Source organism: Zootermopsis nevadensis, unplaced genomic scaffold, assembly GCF_977971745.1.
Source record: "Zootermopsis nevadensis isolate Lab colony 2312 unplaced genomic scaffold, Znev_1.0 Znev_ptg000024l, whole genome shotgun sequence".
In the NCBI taxonomy this organism is placed as follows: domain Eukaryota; kingdom Metazoa; phylum Arthropoda; class Insecta; order Blattodea; family Termopsidae; genus Zootermopsis; species Zootermopsis nevadensis.
In genome coordinates this window covers 6,422,454-6,446,290 of record NW_028259156.1, presented here as the reverse complement: position 1 = coordinate 6,446,290, position 23,837 = coordinate 6,422,454, and the positions used below count along the sequence as shown (strand labels likewise).

Sequence of the window (23,837 nt, the reverse complement as noted above, 5' to 3'; positions counted from 1 at the left end):
TACTTTGATAAGAGTAACAAGTGAAGAAGATGTGGAATAAACTGTTAGCTGAATGGAGACCATATATTGGGCTTATAGAGGAAATGAAAAATTGTGTTTCTTTTAACAGACACCTGCACAAAGACAAGTAGAGGTGATCAAGCAGTCAAAAGGACACAAAATACATTTTAACAGAAATCTTGCAAAATTGTACTTCTGGTAGGCGTGCCACCTACTCGAAGGCAATTTGCCGGGCGAGGAGGCTTGCGTGCTCAAATGACCCTTAGGGCCATGGCGGCCCGAGCTTCGGCTCATGGTAGGGTCACCCAAGCCGGACAGGTCTAAGGAGATGCGCTAGACTAAGAGTGATACCCTGGTACTCCAGGTTGGGGGTTGGGTGTAAGGCTAACAACCTTTCATCTTTAAAAAAAAAAGCTATGTTACGAAAAAATCAACCAAGACTCGGATCAGGATGGACTCTTTGGCATGACCATGGCAATTGAAAAAGGACATGAGATTTGGTACTTGGAACATTAGGAGCCTCTATAGGGCTGGGGCACTGAAATCAGTGAGTAGGGAATTAGAGAATTATAAGTTAGACTTAGTGGCAGTGCAGGAAGTGCGATGGGAGTGGGAGGGCACGATTCCATTGGACAATTTTACATTTTTCTATGGAAAGGGGAACGACAATCATCAGTTAGGGACGGGTTTTTTTTTTCATAGCAGAATTAGGGCAGCAGTTAAGAGAGTAGAATTTGTTAGTGACTGGTTGTCTTACGTAATTTTGGAAGGACGCTGGTGCGACATCATTGTCCTTAATGTTCATGCCCCAACTGAGGACAAAAGCGATGATATCAAGGATAGCTTTTATGAAGAATTGGAATCAGTATTTGATACATTTGGCAAGTATCACATGAAAATTCTGCTAGGAGATTTCAATGCAAAAATTGGGAGGGAGGATATCTTCAAACCCACAATAGGCAGGGAGAGTCTCCATGCACTTAGTAATGATAACGGTGTTAGAGCAGTAACCTTCGCTACGTCAAAAGATTTAATTGTAAAAAGTACATAATTTCCACACCGTGATGTTCATAAATACACTTGGACTTCTCCAGATGGCAGAACACACAATCAAATAGATCATGTTTTAGTAGATAATAGAAGGCTGACAAATTTAATTGAAGTGAGGTCTTTCAGAGGACCAGATTGTGACAATGATCATTATCTGGTGGTAGCAAAAGTGAGGGAGCAGCTTTCAGTAAGTAGATCAACTAAACAAAATTTTGACACAGAAAGATTTGATTTGAAAAAATTAAGTGAGGGAGAGGCAAAGAAACAATATCAAGTTGAAATTTCGAATAGGTTTCAAATTTTAGAGACAAATGAAGATAATGAAAGTGTGGACATCAACAGGGAGTGGGAAAATGTCAGAAACTGCATCAAAATTTCAGTCAAAGAGAAACTAGGATACTACAGGAGAAAGCAAAATAAACCGTGGTTTGATGAAGAATGTTCTAAATTAATAGATCGAAGGAAGCAAACAAAATTTCAATGGTTGCAGGACCCAAACAAAACTAATGTGGCTAATCTATGTAACATGAGACGTGAGGCTAGTAGAACCTTTAGGAATACGAAAAGGGAATACCTGAAGGGCAAAATTGTTGAACTTGAGACAAATAATAAGGAAAAAAATATCAGAGACCTGTACAGAGGCACTAATAACTTCAAGAAAGGATATCAACCCCAGACAATTTGGTAAAGGATGATAATGGCAATTTGCTTGCAGATCAAATAAAAATTGTGAATAGGTGGAAAAATTTCTTTAGCGAGCTCTTAAATGTTCATGAGACTGGTGATATTAGACAGATTAAAATACATACAGCTGAACTGTTGGTGCCAGAACTTAGTTTAGATGAAGTTGAACTGGCCATTGGGAAGTTTAAAAGTTATAAATCTCCACGTATTGATCAGATTCCAGCAGAACTAATTAAAGCAGGTGGCAAAGGGTTACATATGAGAATCCATAAGCTTATTCAGTTAATTTGGGATAAGGAAGAGATGCCACAACAATGGAAGGAATCCATAATTATTCCTATTCATAAGAAGGGGGACAAGACTGAGTGTGGTAATTACCGAGGAATTTCGCTGCTATCAACCTCATACAAAATTCTATCAAACATTCTTTTGGCAAGATTAACCCCATATGCGAATGAAATTATAGGGGATCATCAGTGTGGTGCAGGAGAAACAGATCAACAATTGATCAGATCTTTTGCATTCGTCAGATACTACAGAAAAAATGGGAGTTCGGTGGGACTGTACATCAATTATTTATAGGTAGATATCCGTCTTCTGGGTTATTGCGCTGTGTAGTCTGGTCGATGTTAACCAACGTTTCAGAGGTCATACTGCCTCCGTCATCATCGCCCTGATGACGGAGGCAGTATGACCTCTGAAACGTTGGTTAACATCGACCAGACTACACAGCGCAATAACCCAGAAGACGGATATCTTCATACTCACCGCTGTGAGAACCTCAAATCTTACAATTATTTATAGATTTCAAAAAAGCCTATGACTCTGTGAAGAGAGAAGTCTTATATAATATTCTTATTGAATTTGGTATACCAAAGAAACTAGCGAGTCTAATAAAAATGTGCTTAAATGAAACCTGTAGCAAAATTTGAGTAGGTAAATATGTATCTGAGCCATTCTTCGTCAAGAACGGTCTAAAACAAGGAGATGCTTCGTCTCCCTTGTCTTTAAGTTTGTGCTAGAATATGCTATCAGGAAAGTCCAAGATGGGCAGGAGGGTTTGCAACTGAATGGGACACATCAGCTATTGGCATATGCTGATGAAGTTATTTTATTGGGGGACGACATGAATATAATAAAGAGGAATTCAGAAGTTTTACTAAAGGCTAGTAGACAGGTGGGGCTAGAAGTAAATTCAGAAAAAACTAAGTTCATGTTAGTATCTCGCCATCAGCAGACAGGCGGGCAAATTATTTTAGGGTAGATATTAAGTCCTTTGAAATGGTTACAAAGTTCAAATATTTGGGAACAACAATAACAAATCAAAATGACACTCATGAGGTAGTTAGGAGGAGATTAAATTCTGGAAATGCTTGCTACTTCTCAGTTCAAAATATTTTGTCTTCCCATCTGATTTCTAAGAACCTGAAAATTAAAGTGTACAAAACAATAATCTTGCCTGTTGTTTTGTATGGGTGCGAAACATGGTCTCTCACTCAGAGGGAGGAACACAGATTGCATGTGGTTGAGAATAGGGTGTTGAGGAGGATATTTGGGCCTAAGAGGGAAGACGATGGGGCGTGGAGAAAACTGCATAAAGATGAGCTTAAAAATCTGTACTCCTCCCCCAGTATTGTCAGGGTGATTAAGTCGGGAAGAATGAGATGGGTGGGGCATGTAGCGCGCATGCATGGGACAAGAGGTGTGCACCAGGTATTGGTTGGGAAGCCTGAGGGGAAGAGACCGCTGGGGAGACCTAGACGTAGATGGGAGGATAATCTGAAGTGGGATCTATGGGAGATAGGAGTTGAAGAAAACTGGATTTTGTTGGCCCAGGACAGGGTCCGGTGGAGGGCTTTGGTTAATTCGGTGATGAACCTTCGGGTTTGGTAAGCCATCTAGTTAGTTAGTTATGATTGATCAACTCCCTGGCTAGTCTACTTGCTGAAGGCACTACCGTACGTGGATTCATTGATAGGTTGAATTGTGTATGGATAATAATACCACTTCCATATACACTGCAATCTTATTAAAACTTACAGGATTGTTAAAAGAATTTGTTTAACCTTAAAATTTTAATATTATAAATTGTCAGCAATACTGTCTTATAAAATAAGTGGTTATGCATGATACATTAATAGCATTTTACATTAAGTTTTTTGCCCTTTTTGTGCAGATATCTGAGTTACAGCTTTGCTCTTTTTTTTGTTAAAAATGTCAGTGTTACATGAATTATAAGCAGAGTGCTGTGAACTGCTTGCAGGATATTTACCACCAAATGTCTGCTCTTATTTCCCTCATCAAAACTGTGCATAAATCTAGAGGAATGTACCCTTGTGCAGGGAAACTGAAGATTTCCTTACCAAAGCTCAGGAGGATAAAAACAGGGACTGATTCTGTGACTACCTTCATAAAACAGCTAGAACTAGTTTCATACGCTATTAATATATTACAGTATCTCAAATCAGCGGCCAAAGCCTTGAAACAGTATTGGCTGACAATCATGTCTTTGCCTGGTACTTTGTCAACTGTTCTGTTTCACCAGCAAATCGCCCGACATTTCTCCAAGCTGCTAGTCTACTGGAATGTACGCTTACTGCTACAAGCTTGCAAAAAAATGCTTCCGTGATTCAAATTCAAATTAACAGCCGAAAACAGTGATACATTTTTCTGCCTGAGCTGAGCTGGGACTTTCTGTGTCACATGCTGGCAAAGCCAGGGACCAATCAGACAATGGGTATGACTTCCAGAACAAGATCATTGAAAAACTCTACCCATACAGAACAAAAAATGTTTAAACATCCACGTGCAGATTGCGATTCAAACCAAGGATCCCAGAGACCTAAAACTGCAGGTCTTCTGGAGTGCTCCTTATGAAGATTACACAAAAATCAGAGTCCTGGGCGGCAATCCACTCTGCCCTGTACACATGATGGCCACAATTTAATTGCTTACAAATGCCAGCCTCCACAGCAAATATACAGACACACAGATGCATGTGCGCATGCACAAGCACAAATACACACGCTGCCTTTCCAAAGAACAGATTCATACACGATGAGTTTTTGTCCTACCTTGATAAGATCCTTCTTAAGCTTCTAGTTAATTCCTCGACGACTGAATTTGTCCTTTGCTCTGGTGATAGCATCCAAAGTTCTATATGTCGCATCCACATTACATTCTGTAGGTGATATTGTTGCAATAATGGAGGTCTTTGTCCGGCGTCCAAAAGAACTTTCTAACAGGTAAGTTAATCCTGAATCCCTTCAAACAAATAACAGAAATGTAAAATAGCTACATCCATTAATGTTGCACATAGCAGCCAAGTGACTCACACAGTAATACAACAAAACGTTTTTTGCTATACTTATTTACATGTCTTTATTGAAGAGAATGGGGCCTTATATAGCCTAAAATTTCAACATGTAAAATATCCAAAAGGTTTAACAACCAAAAACTGTAATGACCATTTTCTAAAATTTTGTAGTAAGACGAAAAATTCAGGTGTGCAATTTATGTTGTTTTATTGGTTCATCTTTAAAGGTTTTACTGTATGAGAAACATTTTCTTCTGTCTTATAATAGCGTTCGTGTACAAGGCAAAAGTATACTATAAAATTTACCTTCCAGTGTAAGATTTGAGGTTTTCACAGCGGTGAGTATGAAGATGTCTCTATTTCTGGGTTGTTGCGCTACCACTAACTCCAAAGTAAATGAATACGGATTTATGTTGATGATGGCCCTGATGACGGAGGCAGTATGACCTCTGAAACATTGGTAAACATCGACCAGACTACACAGCGCAACAAAACAGAAGAGAGAAATCTTCTTACCTTCCAGTCTCTGAAAATGTTGTTATTATTATACAACTGTTTACAATAGTAGAGTGGCTGCCTTGATAAGCCAGTACTTGTACATTCCTTGACATAGAATCCAAAGACTCATTAATTACAATTGCTTGTCTGTAATATCTATGCCATATTATTCATCTGTAAGGAGGATAGCAACATTGTGTCTGTGTGTATGCACAGCTACATTCTGGCTGAACATAAACATTACTAGTCAAATACAGTGCTGGTCTAATCCAAGAAGCAAGGGCCAGCCACCATTTTATATGAAAAATTACAGAGTGGGGCATCCATATGTTTATAGCCTTATGGACAACTTTGCTTGGAATCTAACACTGGCAGAATGCAAGGAGACACTGCGTAAGGTGAACACAATTCACCTCAACACTGCTACCATGTCAATAAGTGTGCAGTGAAAATCAGATGGAATAAGCATTTCATTAAATACATATGTAGAAGAAATATACATAAATATACAACATTTAGGAAAGCCAACTAAATACCAGTGTGAAGTGTCCACCAGTACATGGATTTTTCCAGTTCCACAAGGATTATAATTATAATTTATGGTGCAAAAAGGAGTGATTCCCAAAATAAAAAAACCTGTAATAATATACCTGTGTTCACCTAAAAGCAGTTTGACATTAAGTGGCACAAATCTGAATGCTTGCCTTTAAGCCCATTGAGGTGCTGGTCAGGCCTATACTACACAAGCTAAAAACATTGTGCCTGTCCCCATATAGCAGCATCCAATTACATTGCTTTAATTTTCACAAACCTATTACTTTGTTACTAACATCTCTGAATGAAAGTTGCATGAGACTGGTACCTCACTGACTAGTTTGCTTGCATACCAGGACCCCAAGCTTTGTAAGTAGTAGTAGAATACCCCCTTATCACCCATCAACCCACAGCTGACCATTTAAGGACATGCTTCCAGATTCATGCTGCTACCTATAAAAATATCTGTGTACTAACGTATCAACTGCATAAGGCAAATATGCAGAAAGTGAAACTACAGCACTAAAGATGATAAAGGCCAATCAGACACCCATGCTCTACATACCTGAAAGGTACATGCGCGGCTCTGTCCACAAAAAACGTAATGACACGTCACATAAATTGTAGACCTGGTACCAACAACACAATTACATTTATTTTTCAAGTCATTGTTGCACTGAAGGTCGATCAGTTCCATTTGAAACTTTTCGGGAGCCCTGTCCACATTGACACTGAATGCAGAAGAACCAAAGTATTAACTGAAATATTTCCATAGATTCATAAATTAGTCAGATGAGACTAGGATATGAAATAAGTCAGAATACAATATGTAAATAAAAATGGGAAATGATTGCCATTGTTTTTACCTGCCTAGAATTCTCTATTTTAAGACTTTCATATGTTGCTTGGTACCACTGAAAATGGAAAAACACATTTCCATTCTTCATCATCAAACTCTAATGATTTTGCTCATCATTTCTAAGAATTGCTATATTTCATTTTGCAACCTACATTAAGTCAAACTAGTATCACCACATTACAAGATGTGTCTGATCGTAACTGAAAGAAATTAAAAATATGGGGTGGCACCCAGTTTTGCCAAAAACTGAACAAATGGTACTACACTTGAAGGAACACACACAAACTGGATGGTACTAATCTTTGTTTCCTTAAAAAAGAAATATAGGCCAACAGGAGAATAAATATAAATATACTTACAGCGTCCCAAGGAAGAGGTCCATTTGGTATCTCCCCTTCCATTGTAAAAGTACTGCCTGAACCAGTTTGGCCACAGGCTATAATTGTGAAGTAATATCCGTCAAGGATATCACTAATCATCGGTTGTACAATTGACTGGTACATTTGAACCTGAAACATAAAGAGAAAGCTCAAGAATGAATGTGTTTTCATCATATATTGATCTGAATTAACAAAACACTGTTGCTGCCTTCTTATTTTACTGCAAAATTAATTTCCTGTAAGAGTCATTAATATATGCAAAATTATATAACTAAAAAATTAAGTTAAATTGAGAGAGCTGATCAGAAAGAGGTCTAAACTTGGGCCTCCAGATTCAAACGAGTACTGCTTTCCTTTAAATCATAATGTGACTGTACATCCCAATGTACACTTCCCTGTAGCAACTGCAACAAATGATTTTAAGCTTTCACAGTGATTCAATGTTAATGTTGGAAGTTAAAAACTAAGACTAAATGAGACAAAAGAAAAACAGTAAGCCTTAGAAACATAGCTTTCCCGAGTGTACTTTTTCTATTGAGGTTACTACACACAAATTGTATACACATTTTTCACCTGTCCTGTGCATGCTACTGCCTCCACCCCACATCATACTACATGCAGTCACCAAACTTACATTCGGTAAGCTCCTCATCTTTTTTGTTGTGATGGGGTTAAACTACGTCTCTGCGTAACTGGGCTGGTAACAGGCCCACTGTCCATCCCGCAGATAATACGAGTAAATACAGAGCAGTCGTGTAATAATACTGACAGGTGAAAACCAAAGAACTCAAAGAAAAAGCTGTCCCAGTGCCACTGTTTATACCACAAATCCATAAATTCCATATGGACTGACCTGGATATGAACCATGGCATAATGCCCATACCAAATTTGTCCAGTGAATCTCAAGTTGAATTATGAGGACAGACAGCCATGACCAGACATATATGTGCTCATTTCATGCACATCATGCAAAGAATGCATAATAACTTTAACAGTTTATAAATTATTATCTTAACTGAGACATAAATATTTCACACAGTTGGAGTATTGTTTTCTTTTGAGTTCATAGTAAACTTATAAGCTTACTGAGAAGGTAAATCAACACAAGTATCTCAATGAACATTAATGACAGGGCTATCTAAAATCATTACTAACCTGTGTGGAACTTGGCTGAAACACAGCGTCAAAGTTCCTAAACACACTATGGTGTTTATTCCCTTCTTGCTCGTCGAAAACCACAACATCCGGATCTGGAGGGCACGTATATTTTAGGATGTAAGGAGAGTGCAATCCTACATCCAGAGGTCTGAAAATAAATAAATGAGTATAAATCACACACATCCTTCAAGCTGTAAACAGGATAAAGCATGCAAATTCAAAATTCCTTATGATACATGCATTAGCAAATTTGGCTAATGTGCTTTATGATTATTTTTATGTTGTGGCTTATTAGTTTCATTACATTTGTCTTTCTTTACTGTGAATGCTGATGAATATATATTAGTAGTAATTTATATGGGTTGTTGTTGTGTTTCAAAACCAGAAATAGGAGAAACTGAATTTACTGTACTGCATGTTTCACACCCGCATGTTTTACATGGTTCAAGTGTATATGCTAAAGAATTAGTTGAAAGATTTTTTTGGAAACATACTAATATTTACCCCACATTAGTAGAACCACACGCTTATAAATTCTTGGGATTGTTAGCGGATTCACGACTGGAAATTGCATTCGTAGGTCACCCTAAAAGATTTCAGTCTCCATCCCATAAGATTTATAAATATGAACCGTCAGTAGGATTAACAATAGTTTTTGAAGTAGAAGTACGAATGCTTAGGCGCTTTATTTGTCCCGGATAGTGTCCTCAAAATTGAAAGGACAGTACTCAGCGAGGTTAAGGGAGAACACAGACATACGTGTGACTTACGCAGACGCAGCCCTGGTGTAGAACAAATACCCACCTGCTAATCATCAATAGGTGCATAGGGTATTGGGTGGAAGTGGACTGACGTCAAAGAATAACGCCATTTGAAGCAGAAACAGTCTTGCTTGACCACAAAGAATCCTGGTGATTCCATGTGTGGAACTTGGCAGAAACACTTCTTCATCTTCTATGGCTCTCCAGTCCGTATTCAGTCCATGGCCTCCTCAATTTTCCTCTTCCACTCAGTCCTCTGTTAGGTCTGTCTGTCCGAGGCTTTGAAACATCTTCCTTTTTACGATGTAAGGTTGTTAGCCTTGTGACCAACCCCCAACCTGGAGGACCAGGGTACCTGTCTTAGTCTGACCTCTCCCCCTCGACCAATCTGGCTAGGGAGGCCCTACCAGTAGCTATGCTACCGCCAGCATAGCTCTTGGGGTCACTGAGGTACTCAAGCCCCACCACCACGACAAGGTGCATGTACCATTAAGTGGGGAAGGAATATGTTTCAAAACCTCAATCAAAGCCTCGGACAGAATGGACTTCATCAAAGTTATTATACACACAAGGGTCTCGTTCCCAAACTATGAGTTGTGGAGGGAACGTACAATTTGGGATGTCAGAAGAATGCAATCCTAAATTCAGAGGTCTGAAAATAAATAAATGAGTATAAATCACACACATCCCTCAAGCTGTAAACAGGATAAAGCATGAAAATTCAAAATTCCTTATGATACATGCATTAGCAAATTTGGTTCATTTTATTTAAACAAATTTCTCTTGCAGCTGTACAAAGTTAATTTTCCATGCCTCAATACAGAACATAAAACACGAGCAGAAAAATGTTTACAATGATCTTCCACATACATAGTACTTATGTCTCCTGAAAAAACTCTTGCCACCTGATATGCTGTCTAAATGATAATTTCCACAAAAACAACAATCTTCTTATCCAGAACAGTTTTATTTCCCATTCATTTCAATAAGAGAAAAATGGCTCAAGTATTTCAATCAAATGTTATTATAAATGCTATCAGGATAAAATAATTTGTGATCAATTTATGTTTCTCTCTCCAAACATTTGTTTTGGTGAAAAATGTGTCAAATTAAATTAATGGATATTAATAACTATTAACTTTCGGATACTGAAAAGAAAACAATTTTAAGAACAATTGTTCTTTCAGTATGGAACTTCATTAAGAATATCATACCAACCAATCTGCTGTAATTTCATTGACAAAATAAGTTCACGGCACAAGTAACATTATATCATGTACCACATTTGAATATGAGATATCCAGAGGTCAAGTAAATATTTATGAAGCCAATCTAAATTGCCATTCTGTCCTGGAAATTTGCAAAATCTCTTCACATTTTAATTTGCATGAATTATGGCTTTGCTAGCTTGAACAAGTGGATTAAAGCCAATAAACTCACATTAAATTTTGTACTACTAACAACAACTGTGTTACAGAAGGTATACAGTATGAGGATAAAACAATTGAAGAAAGAGAAACTCAATTTTCTGCCCTATAAATTGACAGTAACTTAAATTGGAAAACACATAGTCAATACATGATGTCTAAACTTAGCATGCTTTACTATGCCTGTCACATCACTCATGAAAACAAAAACTTTAAAATTAGTTGACTTTTCTTACTTCAATTCAATCACATCTTATAGAAATACTTTCTGAGTGAACTCAACAGACATTAAAAAGTATTTTACACCCAAAATAAAATCATTAGCAATGTGGCAGGCCCTAAAGGGAGAGCCTCATGTAAGCAATTGTTTAAGAAACTTAATATTCTTTCACTAGCTAGTGCATTCCTACTCTCATTATCATCATTTGTTGTAGACAACATAGAAAATTTTCACACAAACTCAGATATCCACAATATAAGTACAAGATACAGACATAACCTTTATGCCATGTGCCAAACACGGAACTCAGTAGATATAAGAAGGAATTTACTATAAAGGATTTAAGCTACTCGATAATCTTCCCCCCCCCACTATAAAAAGTCTAAATCAAGATGTAAAGTAGTTTAATAGTTACTAAAATGGTATCTCCTACCTCACTCCGACATCATAGAATAATTTACCTCACTCAGAAATTCTCAGCTAATATGAATAGATGTATGCAATACTGGTTATGCTTTCTTGTGTAATTATTTTCACAGTAATACTGCAGTTGACTGTCACACCTACGTAATTTATATTTGTATTATAAAGAAGTATTGTATTTGTGCTATGACATGCTCTACACCCTTGGCTTGTGCCTGTGAAGGATGTATGGAATGTAAATAAATTATAATCTATTCAGCGATAACTGAAAAACATATTCAGGGAGATTTCATTAACAAATTCCGGAGAACATACACACAATTTCAAAAGTAGGTATCTTACCTTATTCGAACAAAACACTTTATAGCTTGACTGCTGCCCATTTCCTTACTTCCGGCCATTTTGTTAGACAAGAAATAAACATGCAATGAAGCCGTTGCTCTCGAATTCATAAACCGAGAACCAATGATATGATTGGTCTTTAGAGAATATTCAAATGCAGAGAGATTGTAAATAAGAACACACCCAAGTGATTTATGCTTTGACCCATCAACGCAATGGCAGCGATAATTCAATAGAGGCTATTTATATTTATGTGGGTTTGAATATGTAACCTACGTATTTTCAGATTTGTGTAGTCCTTATACAATATAAAAATACAATTTGTTGGTTATATGCTGTTTTATGGTGTTATATATAAATAGTGACCTTTGCATGCAATTATAGACAGAAGGATAGGTGTAGTTCCTTAAGTGCGGCCTTTTGACTGAATCCAGATTCTACAGAACAAATCTTAGGATCAACTGAAACTTCTGACCTCGCTGCAACCAAATATTCAAATGCTTTCCAACAAAAAGCAGACACAACAAAGTCATTAAAAGATTAGTTAACTTTAAAATTAACAAAATAGTTTTTATTTTTTTAAATTATTAAATACATAGTTAGATTTTTACAAAATAATGTACACTTTTAAGTATATCTAATTGAAGTTTCTTGAATGCGGCCTTATTTGATTACAGCTAAATTAATGAGGACTTTCAACATGAAAAGGTTCCCCACCCCTGGTGTAGATATATCCCATGCATTAAGATAAACTGGTTATAGGTATTATTTGATTTAGTACACGAGTACAGGACAGTAATTGTATGAATATTTATATTTTTTATTTAAATAGCTAGTCAACACGGAAATGACATTTGATGTAAGGGACAGACTTCAAGTATCGCCATTTAGACTTCTTTAATGAGTAAAATTCACATCTGTTATATTTTAATAAATTGGTGTGTTTAATTATATTTTTCAGGACCAAAATTTAATAATGTTCGAACAAATTACACAGCTGCTCGTGCAAATCTGAAACTTAACTCAGCTACCAAAGTTATATGTTATTGATTTCACAGGTAAACAAGTAACTTTTCATAGTAAGCAAGCTATTGAATATGGAACAGAAGTTGTCAGAGGTGTGTCACTAGGTAAAGGTGGAGAAACTCAACTTAATTTGCCAGTATTTAATACAGTGAAAGAGGTAAATATTACAACTGATTTTGCAACATTTTAAGAATTTATTGTCTTAAAGTGCAGCTCATTTTTTTTTAGATTTAAAACGTTTATTAAATTTGGAAGCAGCAAGTGTTAAACACTACATGAAATCATTGATAGGATGTGAGACCATAATCATTAATTATGCAATTAATATGCACTTTACAAATACACTCATATTATGGTTTGCAGTTAAAAGAGAATCTCATTTGCTGCACAGAAATTCACATCTTATCAGGGTTTGAAATATAATACATGGAGCAAGTAGCTCGAGCCTGTAAGTGGCAGGAGAACCACACTTTTGCAAAGTCACAGAGGTAAGAGGGCTTAGTTATGCTTCAAATCCAGAGATTTAAAATGACATCTGTGGATGTTAATACAAAATACATTTGTATTTCTATTCAGAGTACAGACAAATGTTAAAATGCAGCAGGACAGTTGTCAATTTTCCCAGTGAAGCTAATTAGCATAGTAATGATGCTACAATTTCATTTACACTAAGAAGACATTCTGGCAAAAAGTTATGGTGCATATTTTTATTTGGATGCTTAAATCTGTGTAGGTAGGTGATTATAAATTACAGATTACAGGCATAAATTAATTCAAAAAGGACCAACCTGGAACTATCTTGGTAAATAAGAATAGTTATATGCTTACAAATTGACACAGTATTTTGAAGATGTGGGATTATGAAACTCATATTGCTTAGCCAATTTTTAATGAAGGCGGAATTTGTACTCATAACTGAATAGAATAATGATTATAAAGATTATAAAACAAAGAAGGATGAGATGGATCTGGGGGGGGGGGATTTAGCATTCATAGGGAAGATAAGATTGCACATAAAAAAAATTTAATTCATACATAGCCGTGCTTCCTCTTTTATAATTTATGATGAGAGCTAGGAAATATGCGTACTAAAAAGGAAAGGTCTGCTAGTGTACACAATATTTTGATTCCATGCAATTGCACAGCTCAGACCAAGTGATGATCCTGTTAAGACTTTAACCCTGTTTACTTCAGAAGGAAAGTTATCTCACTTTATATTTTTATATTAAGACAATTAAGAAATTTGGTCTAATTTGTGAAGAGAATGCTGCATTCCATATATAAAGTTGGTTCAGAAAATTCTGATATGGATTTATTATCACCAACCAATTATGCAAATTTGATATAACACAACACTGCCCCCAAAGTACTGTCCTTGGGCAACTATACACTTTGCCATCACCTTGGAAGAACACTAGCTGTGTTATTTTATCAAAGTACATCATTTTAGACTGGTTCCCCCATGTCTTTTATCTCTATCACTAGAAGGGAATAAAGAAACGACAATAAACAAGTATAGGGAGGAAAACAGCAAAAGTTATTTTCATTTTCTATTCTCAGGTTATTTAACGGCATCTTTTTATCTGCATGGGTCATGTAGCGTCAAATTATTGCATCGTTATGGATGATAACTGGAAAGGAGGTGGAACAATTGGATAATGGCTTCATATTCTGTCCCAGAAATGTCCCTGAGGGACTAGGTAAGTAGAAACTCCTACAGTCAGTTAAGAAGCCTCGAGGCCTAGAATCAAAATCGGATCTCCAAATAAGAACAAGCGTACTAGCCACTCGACGCGACATGCAGAAGACTAAAACATAAGGGTATCAATTTAGCGCTGCTGCACAGAACGCCTGGATTAAGTTCATCATAATCATCTGAAGGCTACTAAGAAGACATTTCAGAATGTTTAGATGACAGGTCAGCCAGGACTTTGTAAAAGGAGAGGTTTTTTTTTATGGAAGCAGGATCTACTTGTTCTCAGCATCAAAGATAAGCAACTGGTTGTAATGGTGTCAATTTTTTATACAGCAGAGACTGCATACACCCTGAGCAAAAGATTAGCACAACAAAGATGAAGGCAGAGTATATCACTGAATATAGTAGAATAGAATTTATTTGCATTCCATAAATCCCTCATTGTAGTACTTGCATGTGGCATCTTGTGTGTAAACATTAACTGTGGGTAGCCATCACATTGCTTTATGATGAAGACAAAGTCTGAAATGCTGAACTTCTCTTCTGAGTTGATGCAGCTGTTTGGTCACCTTAGAGGATTTTGTCACAAGACTGGTTTTGTTGTTTAATGTATGTACAAACACTCTTTTCACTGTTATTGAATAAGTAATAGTGAAACATGTAAGGACATGATACAGATATATCTAATGTCAGTATTAGTGTTATTAAAATTTTGCATATTTACATGCACAGTTTGCAGGTACTTTTAACCAAAAGGAAAATAACCTCTTCTTTCCAAAAAAAATCTTGATCTTCCTTGCAAATGTAGATTGAGAATATGTTGCTATGGCAACTATTTGGACCAGGGAGGGACGTAGTGACAGGAGTCTGGTGAATGTTCCAGAATGAGGAGTTTTATAATTTGTTCTCTGCCATGTATTATTACAATGTGCAGTCCAAGATGGATGAAATGCGTGTGGTGGGTAGCACAATTCAGAGTGACAAGGAATTAATACAAATTTGTAGTACGTAAACCTACAGGGAGCATCTCTTGGAAGACCTGTGTTTTGATGAAGTTACTATGTCAGAGGGGCATAGTCACTTCCTGTGTTGATGTAAGTTGATTTAGTGTACCTTTCCTTTTACTTGAATAAGATGACAAAAGATTGCATTGCTAACAAACAGAGATTGTTCAAAGATCCATTTAGATCAGTTGACTTTGGATATTTTTCTCCTCTCATATGTTCTCTCCCTTTCCTCTTGTATTTATTATGCATTTTGTTTAGTCTGCACTGTATGGGGGCAGCTTACAACTTCCCTGTTTAAGTTTCTAGCTGATCTCTACACATTCAGTAGACCCTGTAGTCTTTCTGTATATTTACGTGCTCCACCAAGGTTCAGTCATGGGAGTGAAAAAAATTATGAGCATTGACAGAGGAGGAAACTGAATGAGAGTGTTTTTGATAATGACTGAATTAAGTTCATTATAATCATCTGAAATAATCCCTGTTTACACTGAGAATCATGTGAAACCCGTATGTATAAAATGAAGAGTTACTGATTGTATAAGCAGTTGGGACACTTTGCTTTAAATGATCAATACAATATTAAATACTAAAGCAACTAAAAGTAGAAGTGTTTTGTAAAAGTTAGCTGCAGCATTTATTTCTTATTTCCTGCTAATACTGAATTATGCAGAGATTACATGTAGATTTGTTGTAAAGTTTGTTTGCCTACTGAATTGTTTTATTTCAGCAGCTGCACTCGCACGATATTTTCAGTTACCATCGACGTTCCAACGGAAGGTGAAAATCCCCCCAAAGTAGGGAAATTGAACCTTGTTGATGTGGCCCGTAGTGAGAATATTGAATGGCAAGCTGCCGTTGGTGGTGGATTAGGAAATATTGATCAGTCATTCCTGACACTAGGACGTGTCATTACGTTTTTTGTGGACAGAGCCGCGCATGTACCTTTCAGGTATGTAGAGCATGGGTGTCTGATTGGCCTTTATCATCTTTAGTGCTGTAGTTTCACTTTCTGCATATTTGCCTTATGCAGTTGATACGTTAGTACACAGATATTTTTATAGGTAGCAGCATGAATCTGGAAGCATGTCCTTAAATGGTCAGCTGTGGGTTGATGGGTGATAAGGGGGTATTCTACTACTACTTACAAAGCTTGGGGTCCTGGTATGCAAGCAAACTAGTCAGTGAGGTACCAGTCTCATGCAACTTTCATTCAGAGATGTTAGTAACAAAGTAATAGATTTGTGAAAATTAAAGCAATGTAATTGGATGCTGCTATATGGGGACAGGCATTTTCCTACCAGGTTTTCCCTTTCTGCTTAATACAGGATTAAATTGTAGAATTTGAGGTTTTCACAGCTTACCTGTCTCACTACACACATGTAGGTGTTTGAGGGGAGTGGAGGTACAGCTCCAACTCTTTCTTGACCTCGTCACTAGATGGGGGTGAGTGGTCAACATCATGCCCCGGCCGCGCTTTACCCCTGGGAAAGAACTTCAGTACCCATTGGACAGGAGGCTGGGTGGGCCCCAGAGCCGGTCTGGACGCAGAGGCTAGAGGAAAAATCCTCTGCCCCCATCGGGGATCGAACCCCAGTCGTCCAGCCCATAGCTAGTCACTATACTGACTGAGCTACCCCGACTCATAGTTTTTCACAGTGGTGAGTCTGAAGATGGCTGTCTTCTGGGTTGTTGCAATGTTTGGTCTGGTAGAAGTTTTCCAACATTTCAGAGGTCCTTGCTGCCTCCATCATCAGGGTGATACTGGAGGCATCAGGAACCTCTGAAACATCAGTAAACTTCTACCAGACTACATGGTGCAACAACCCAGACGATAGCCATCTTCTACAAGATTAAAGCTGACTAATGTAACAGGTGATGGGGGTCCATGTTATTTGCTAAAAGTCAAGCTTATAGAAGGTGTCTCAAAAAGTTGTATACACAGCAGCAACTTTGGTGGCCATTTGTCAGTCAGTTGCTCATTGTTGTCAGCTGTGGTCATTTTGAACACCTGTGCTAGATTTGCTAATTCAGTAAGTGCCGTTATTTATGTATGTAATGATTTAGTTTGTTAAAATGTCTTTATTTCATTCACTCAATGTGTTATACATTTTTTTAGGAAACTTTAATACACCTTAAGCTAAACACCTTTCAAATTCATTATTTAACACTTTGAAGCCGAAGCGCAACTATATAATATTTAAAGGTTCACTTTCTGCTGCAAAGAAAGCACAACAATTATACATTACAACGATTGGTTGGTTAGTGCTCGTAAACATTTTCCAGTGTGAATCATACAAAATCCACATATACACGGTGGTCAAAATGCAGAGTTATGTATTGTTGAAGCAGGTGGTACATAGTTACCACTGGGCTTTAAAGGGAACAAATAACATGTATTTGTTCATACCGTGAAGACTGAATGAGATCATGGTACCGGTAAAAAATGCACACCAAGTGGTATTTTGTTTGCTTTGTTCTTATTACATTGACTTGGGCGTTATAAGCCTTTGGTGAGATACTTAGCTTGATAGGAGTGTCTCTGACAGTATAGATGTACAGCCAGTGCTATAGGGAAGAGTGATGTGGTTGTCAGCGGCAGGAGCAGTGGTGGCAGTTGTTGTTGCGGAAGAAATATTTCGCCAGGAATGTTGAATGTAATTTTGGAGTAAGGAGTACAGAAATTAAGTTGACATTGAATGATTATGACTTGCCCATGATAACGCCATTTGTTAATGGTCTTATTGTTTCAGATAGAAGAGGAAAGAAAAATTCTTTCAGGAGTAACTTGATGCTGAAGCAACCATTTTTATGCATTATTATAGAAGAGAACATCTAAGAAGCAGAGTAACAGATGACAAGTATTAGACTTTGTTTGAATGAAGGAACAGTGATCTCTTTGTACGCAAGAAACTGAAAGGGAAAGAACATCTGATATGCGAGGTGAATTTATTGTGCCTTTCAGTTTACACAAAAATCCCAGAATGACTTCTTTTCAAACACCATCTTCCTCTTATGCCGGCTCACAGGAAAATGAAAAAGACATAATAGTAGCTGAAATAAAAAATCAGAACTTATCTGTTGATGGAATACAAAGAGGAAACATATCAGTGTTTCAGGATGGAGAATCAACTGTGGATAATACCGTAAAGGTTATTAGTCAAATAAGCACATCTCCTAGAATATCACTAAGTGATGCACAAAGGATAAAAAATGAAGCTAGAATGTGACAAGAAGTGTTGTGCAAAATTTAATGAATATTCATGCACAAGGGATAAAGTTAAGCATTCTGTTACCAGAGTGCCCAATCTATCAGCTTACACTGACACAACAGGAAAAGGAGTCGAATGCCTGGCAATCAAAAGCAAGAGCTTGCATAGCCATATTAGTACTGACTTATCTTATGTTGATCAGAGTGCAGTGGTGTCAAATAGTGCAACAAAATTTTCTTCAAAGGGAAGAAACATTGTCATTGCAAGTGATGTTTCAGAATTAGAAAACAGACCAAAGGTTTCTTTAAATACAGTAAAAGCAGTTGCTAACAGAGAATTAATATTAGAAGACACAAGCATTTCACTGAAGAACATAACCCAAGATAGTCTGCAAATCTCGGAAAATAACACTGGAAATTCTACCATTATATTGCAAAAATAAAATGTTTCCTGGAAGAGCTTCATACACGAGAACTTATTCTACATTACCTTTAGAAGATTGTGAAGTTTTAGAATACAAAATAATGAACCCAAAAAATAACACTGATACTTGTACTGCTACATTAAAAAATGTAATGCCCGTAACAACTACTTGAGGCATGGTGTCTGGATTATCCACTGGATCCCCAAAAGTTCCAGTAGAGAGGGAATCAATTAAAAGTGTTCCATTATCAAGGAAGCAGTCAAATGTGGGAGATCAACCTGCATTGTCTTCAGATCTTAAAATTGTATTGCCCAGATCAAAGACCTCACAAAATAAAATTCCAAATAAAGCTAAAATGCCTCTAAGAATAGATTCAAACGTAATAAGGCAGTGTGGATTTCCCTTGGAACACACTCTAGTTTCACCATCTAAAATGAGTATAGGAAAGACAGATGTGAGGAAGGACAATGAATTAAATAAAGCTTCAGAGAATAATGGTTCACATCTGAAGAAGGGGAATGATATCCTGTCAGTAGAGGAAGAAAACAGTTCCAAACAGTCATGTTTATCTGACCATGAACATTCTACAGTCTTACAGAGTAAATCATCATTAGAGGAGTTAACAAGCATGTAAAAAAGTAGTAATTCGTCTACAGACTCTGTTGTACTGGAACGGAGGCCCGCAGAAAGAAGAGCAGTAGTGCAACATATGTTTCAAATGTTACAGATATGAAATGTCGTATCTCAAATGTGAAAAAACCTCCACCCTTAATAGTAATCACGGAAGAGGAATCTGATTCGTTAATGTCACCTGTCTGTAACACTGTGCCATCACATAAGGAAGCTAAAATTGTGAAAGGATCAAGTGTAGACTGGGAACTGTTTAACAGCAAGAGTTCATTACATCTGAGAGAAAAGTCTGTAGAATGTTATTTTTCAAAAAGTAGTGGAGTTTCCTTGACTTCAGTATCAGACAAACAAGTTTCAGTCCTGTCTGAGAATATGCATAGTTCTTTAGACGGAGGAAAGGCAACAGACCATAAAGCATCACCACCATCAGGTACAAAGTTGGAATTAGATGTGAATAAACTACATTATAATATTTCATTACTGTTCTCTGATACTGAGAGAAAACAAAATGATGCTTGCAGTCTGTCATCGGACAAAGGAAAGAAAACAAAATTGGTTTCCAAAAATAAGAATATGTTAGTACATAATCCAGATGTAGTGTCTGAAATTAGGCAAAGCTCATCTGCTGGTAACTCTGTTGCTTGTAAAGAAAGCACTTGCGCATGAACAAGAACAGAGCGTACACATATCAGTATGTTTACGTGTTAAGAGAAAAGGTAAAGAAGCATGTGGATCACCAGATTTCAAGGAAAAGGAAACATCAGATCACACTTCCAGAAGCAATAATGTATCTGTTGTCCATAAATTTACAGTATCTGGATCTCTGTCTGGTAGTTCAGTTACTTCTTCAGGGTGTACAGCTGCTGTACATTCACAGAGCCTTACATTTCTGTGTAATACTTTAGGAAACAAATGTATGCAACCTGCTAAAACCATCGGTGAGCTACAGATAACTCATCCTCAGTCACAAAGTGTTAAATTATCACATGAATTCTCTCAGCATCCCAGTAAATTGTGTGTGGTGAAGCGTAACAGTTTTGAGATACTGATGAGTGGGCAGAAATCTCTACCTGAGGTACAGAACTGTATGTCAAAACAAAGCTAAGGCATGTAAACACTGAAATTTGACAACTGCAGTACTGAGACACAGTCAAGATGTGTTGCATCAACAGATCCAGAAAATCAGAGCTCAGTATCTGAATTCTACCCACATGAATACATTGGCTATTTTGAGACTATAGTAGCTGAAGCTTTGAAGGACAAAGACTTGTTATCACTTCTTAGTGAGGTGGAAGTTATGACTGTAACCAGCTTTCAGAAATTAGAGTACCAAGTGAAGGCTCTTTATGTGAGAATGCTGAGCAGAAAATATACCTGGCACCATGTGTCTGATATAAAATATGGTCATATTAATGTGCCTGCAGCTTTCATTGAACTTGAAGTACCTGGCTTTGTAACATCAGGTATGTATAATATCTCCAACCAAGGTCCACAGAGTTCTAATACCTGTGATTCCTTCCAGTTTTTATGTGTAATTTAAAGTGAGCCAGAATAGCTTACATGCTGACATAACAGGCTGGACAGGAAGGATTCAATTTTCAGCAGGGAACATATATTTTTCTTTTATCTACCAATCCAGACTGGCTATGGGGCTTACTTGGTCCCAATCTGATGGGTGTCATGGGCTCTTCCACAGAAGATAAAGACACTGGACTATGAATCTGACTACTCACCTGAGTATGGTGCTAAGGTGTACCTTGGGTGTAATGTATGTGTGTTAATAAATGCTGTCAAATTTTTAATTTATATACTGTATAGGATTTGTTTTGTCTCTACCGATTCATTTGTTTCTCGGAAACTGATTGTTGGGAGTACAGTAGTATCAAATAGAGGACTTTGACTTTGTTTCTTTTGTACAAACTGATCAATAAATGCAATATATATTGCATTTATTGATCAGGCTGTGATATGTGTCATATTTGCTGACACTCTTTCTATATTTAAAATAATTGCAGTTCTGAAAAATTAGAAGTTCTTCTGAATTTGCTGAAAGTTCCAGAACTAAGATCGTTATGCCTGACTTTCCGAATTTCATCAGCTACACGACCGAAGCCAGAACTGATACAAGCTGCGTTACAATATGGGAGAAATCAACAAACCATAAGTGGAAATCAAGCGAGTGACTCAGCATCTCCTATTAAAAGCAGGTATAGAGTTGTGTACCCAACTGCTAAGCATCAATTGAAAACATAAATTACAAAATCAGTGAAGCAAAATTGTGTGTACCAAGTCTTTAATAATTCTTATGGTTTTTTGTAACACCAATTATCATTCTATACTTTTTCTAGAATAATACCTGAAATTAGACTTATGGTATATAATGTTTCTTTCTCTGGATTTACCGTTTATGATATGTGTCACCTGTCTCCTCAGTATTTGTTAACATTTCTTTGTTTATGTTCATCCCAGTAGTAAACATCACCACCAATTGTAGCTTCCTCTTTTCTCTCCTTCCCCCAACCATTTCATTGCTTTTCATTGTCTGTAACTTCCCTGTAGCAGAACTCGCATGTTCAACACAGACAACACCAAAACTTGCCACTGGCCATGATCCTGATACAACTCCATCCATTTGCCATCCTCAGAGCCCACCTCCCTAAGATCCATCTTGATATTATCCTCCTATCTCTTTCTTGGTCTACCCAGTGGTTGTTTTCCCGATGGATTCCCCACCATAATTCTGTATGCACCCCTTGCCACCCCCATGCATGATACACGTCCAGCCCAAGGGAGCCTCCTAGATTTCACTATCCTCACTATGCTAGGTGATCCGTGCAATTCATGCAGCTCCTCTTTATGTAATATTCTAAATTCCCCACTTATTTTATCCCTCCTAGGTTCATATAGCTTGTTTTCAATCACTTGTAATCTACTTTCTTCCTTCAAGGTAAGAGACCATGTTTCACAACCATACTAGACAACAGGCAAAATTATTGTTTTATATATCCTGATCTTCAGTGTTTTGGATAGTGAATTGAATAAAAGCAAGCATTCCATGAATGTATTTTGCTCTTAATTTCATCATGGACCTTATTTCTATTTGTTATTGTTGTTCCCAGATGATGTGTTACTTATAAATATGTTCTGCTGTTGTTGATCCCATATTATGCCCATCTATTTACTTTTGTCTAAATTTAGTTCTACATCTACTTCCTTATTAGCCTGTAGGAGAGTTTCTGCATTCTAGGTTATAATACCCACACCATCCCCCAGTAAATTGATATCAGCAGCATAAGTAAGTGATGAGCCGGGAAAGCTCAGTCAGTATAGTGACTAGCTATGGGGTGGGCGATCAGGGTTCAATCCCCAACGGGCGCAGAGGAATTTTCCTCTAGCCTCTGGATCCATACCGGCTCTTGGGCCCACCCAGCCTCCTATCCAATGGGTACCGGGGCCCTTTCCCAGGAGTAAAGCGTGGCCGGGGCGTGATGCTGACCACTCACCCCCATCTAGTGCTGAGGTCAAGAAAGAGTAGGAGCTATACCTCCGCTCCCCCCAAGTGCCTGCATAGGCATGTAGTGGGATGCTTTACTAGCATACGTAAGTACCTGGTGCAGAAAATTCAATTTGTGCCCATCCTGATTCCCTCTGATTTTCCTGATGACATGTCCTAGAGCAAAATTAACAAGTACTGGGGATAAAGCATCCCACTGTTATAGGCCATTGTGATCTGGGAACAGATCTGATAGAAGGTTACCTACATGAACTCTACTAGATACCCAATTCGTACACATCTTAATTAACATAAATTTCTTTGGTGTTCCAAACTCAATCAAAATGCCTCTCTTCTGAGTCATATGCCATCCTAAAGTCCACAAATAGTTGATATACTGACCTATTATGCTCCCACTTTTCTCTATTATTTGCAAGAGATCTGGTCAATAGTTGACATTGGTCATCCCCAATAATTTCATTCATAAATGGTGTTAACCGTGCCAGAAGAATATTTGACAAAAGAGAAATACCTAGGAAGTTACTTGATTCAGTTTTCTCCTGTTTTGTAAACAGGGACAATGATTGATTCCTTCCTCTGTTGTGGTATTACTTCCTGCTTATGTATCTCTGAGTGCAATGTCCTACCACCTGCACACTTACATGTCATGAAATGCGAAAATATAAGATTTTCGAGAAA

General features: G+C 37.3%; 1 protein-coding gene and 1 long non-coding RNA gene across 11 annotated transcripts in view; one reads left to right on the top strand and one right to left on the bottom strand.

The window, feature by feature from the left end:
• The window catches only part of LOC110840139 (uncharacterized), a 68,255-nt gene extending 56,496 nt beyond the window's left edge, over positions 1 to 11,759 (bottom strand). For 3 of the 5 annotated variants that reach the window (XM_087355122.1, XM_087355124.1, XM_087355121.1), the window contains exons 1-4: positions 8,478 to 8,687; positions 7,301 to 7,450; positions 6,648 to 6,813; positions 4,809 to 4,998 (exon numbers count right to left, since the gene is read on the bottom strand). In XM_087355122.1, coding sequence (XP_087211248.1) covers positions 6,748 to 6,813; positions 7,301 to 7,450; positions 8,478 to 8,663 — 402 coding nt within the window. In that variant the 5' untranslated portion in view covers positions 8,664 to 8,687 and the 3' untranslated portion in view covers positions 4,809 to 4,998; positions 6,648 to 6,747. Of the gene's footprint in view, positions 1 to 4,808; positions 4,999 to 5,356; positions 5,500 to 6,647; positions 6,814 to 7,300; positions 7,451 to 8,477; positions 8,688 to 9,284; positions 9,894 to 11,653 lie in introns of those variants that run through there. The other 2 variants (XM_087355125.1, XM_087355123.1) reach the window with 2 other exon arrangements.
• Positions 11,760 to 11,871: 112 nt separating this feature from the next.
• On the top strand, positions 11,872 to 22,724 carry LOC110839237 (uncharacterized). Of its 6 annotated transcripts, none has more exons than XR_002546399.2 (5): positions 11,872 to 12,836; positions 14,240 to 14,379; positions 16,110 to 16,331; positions 18,133 to 21,108; positions 21,661 to 22,724. It is a non-coding gene; the product is annotated as an uncharacterized LOC110839237 (long non-coding RNA). The 6 variants fall into 6 exon arrangements; XR_002546400.2 differs by having other exon boundaries at positions 21,285 to 22,724; XR_015536850.1 differs by adding an exon at positions 16,766 to 17,040 and having other exon boundaries at positions 18,133 to 22,724.
• The last annotated feature ends 1,113 nt before the right edge of the window (positions 22,725 to 23,837 follow it).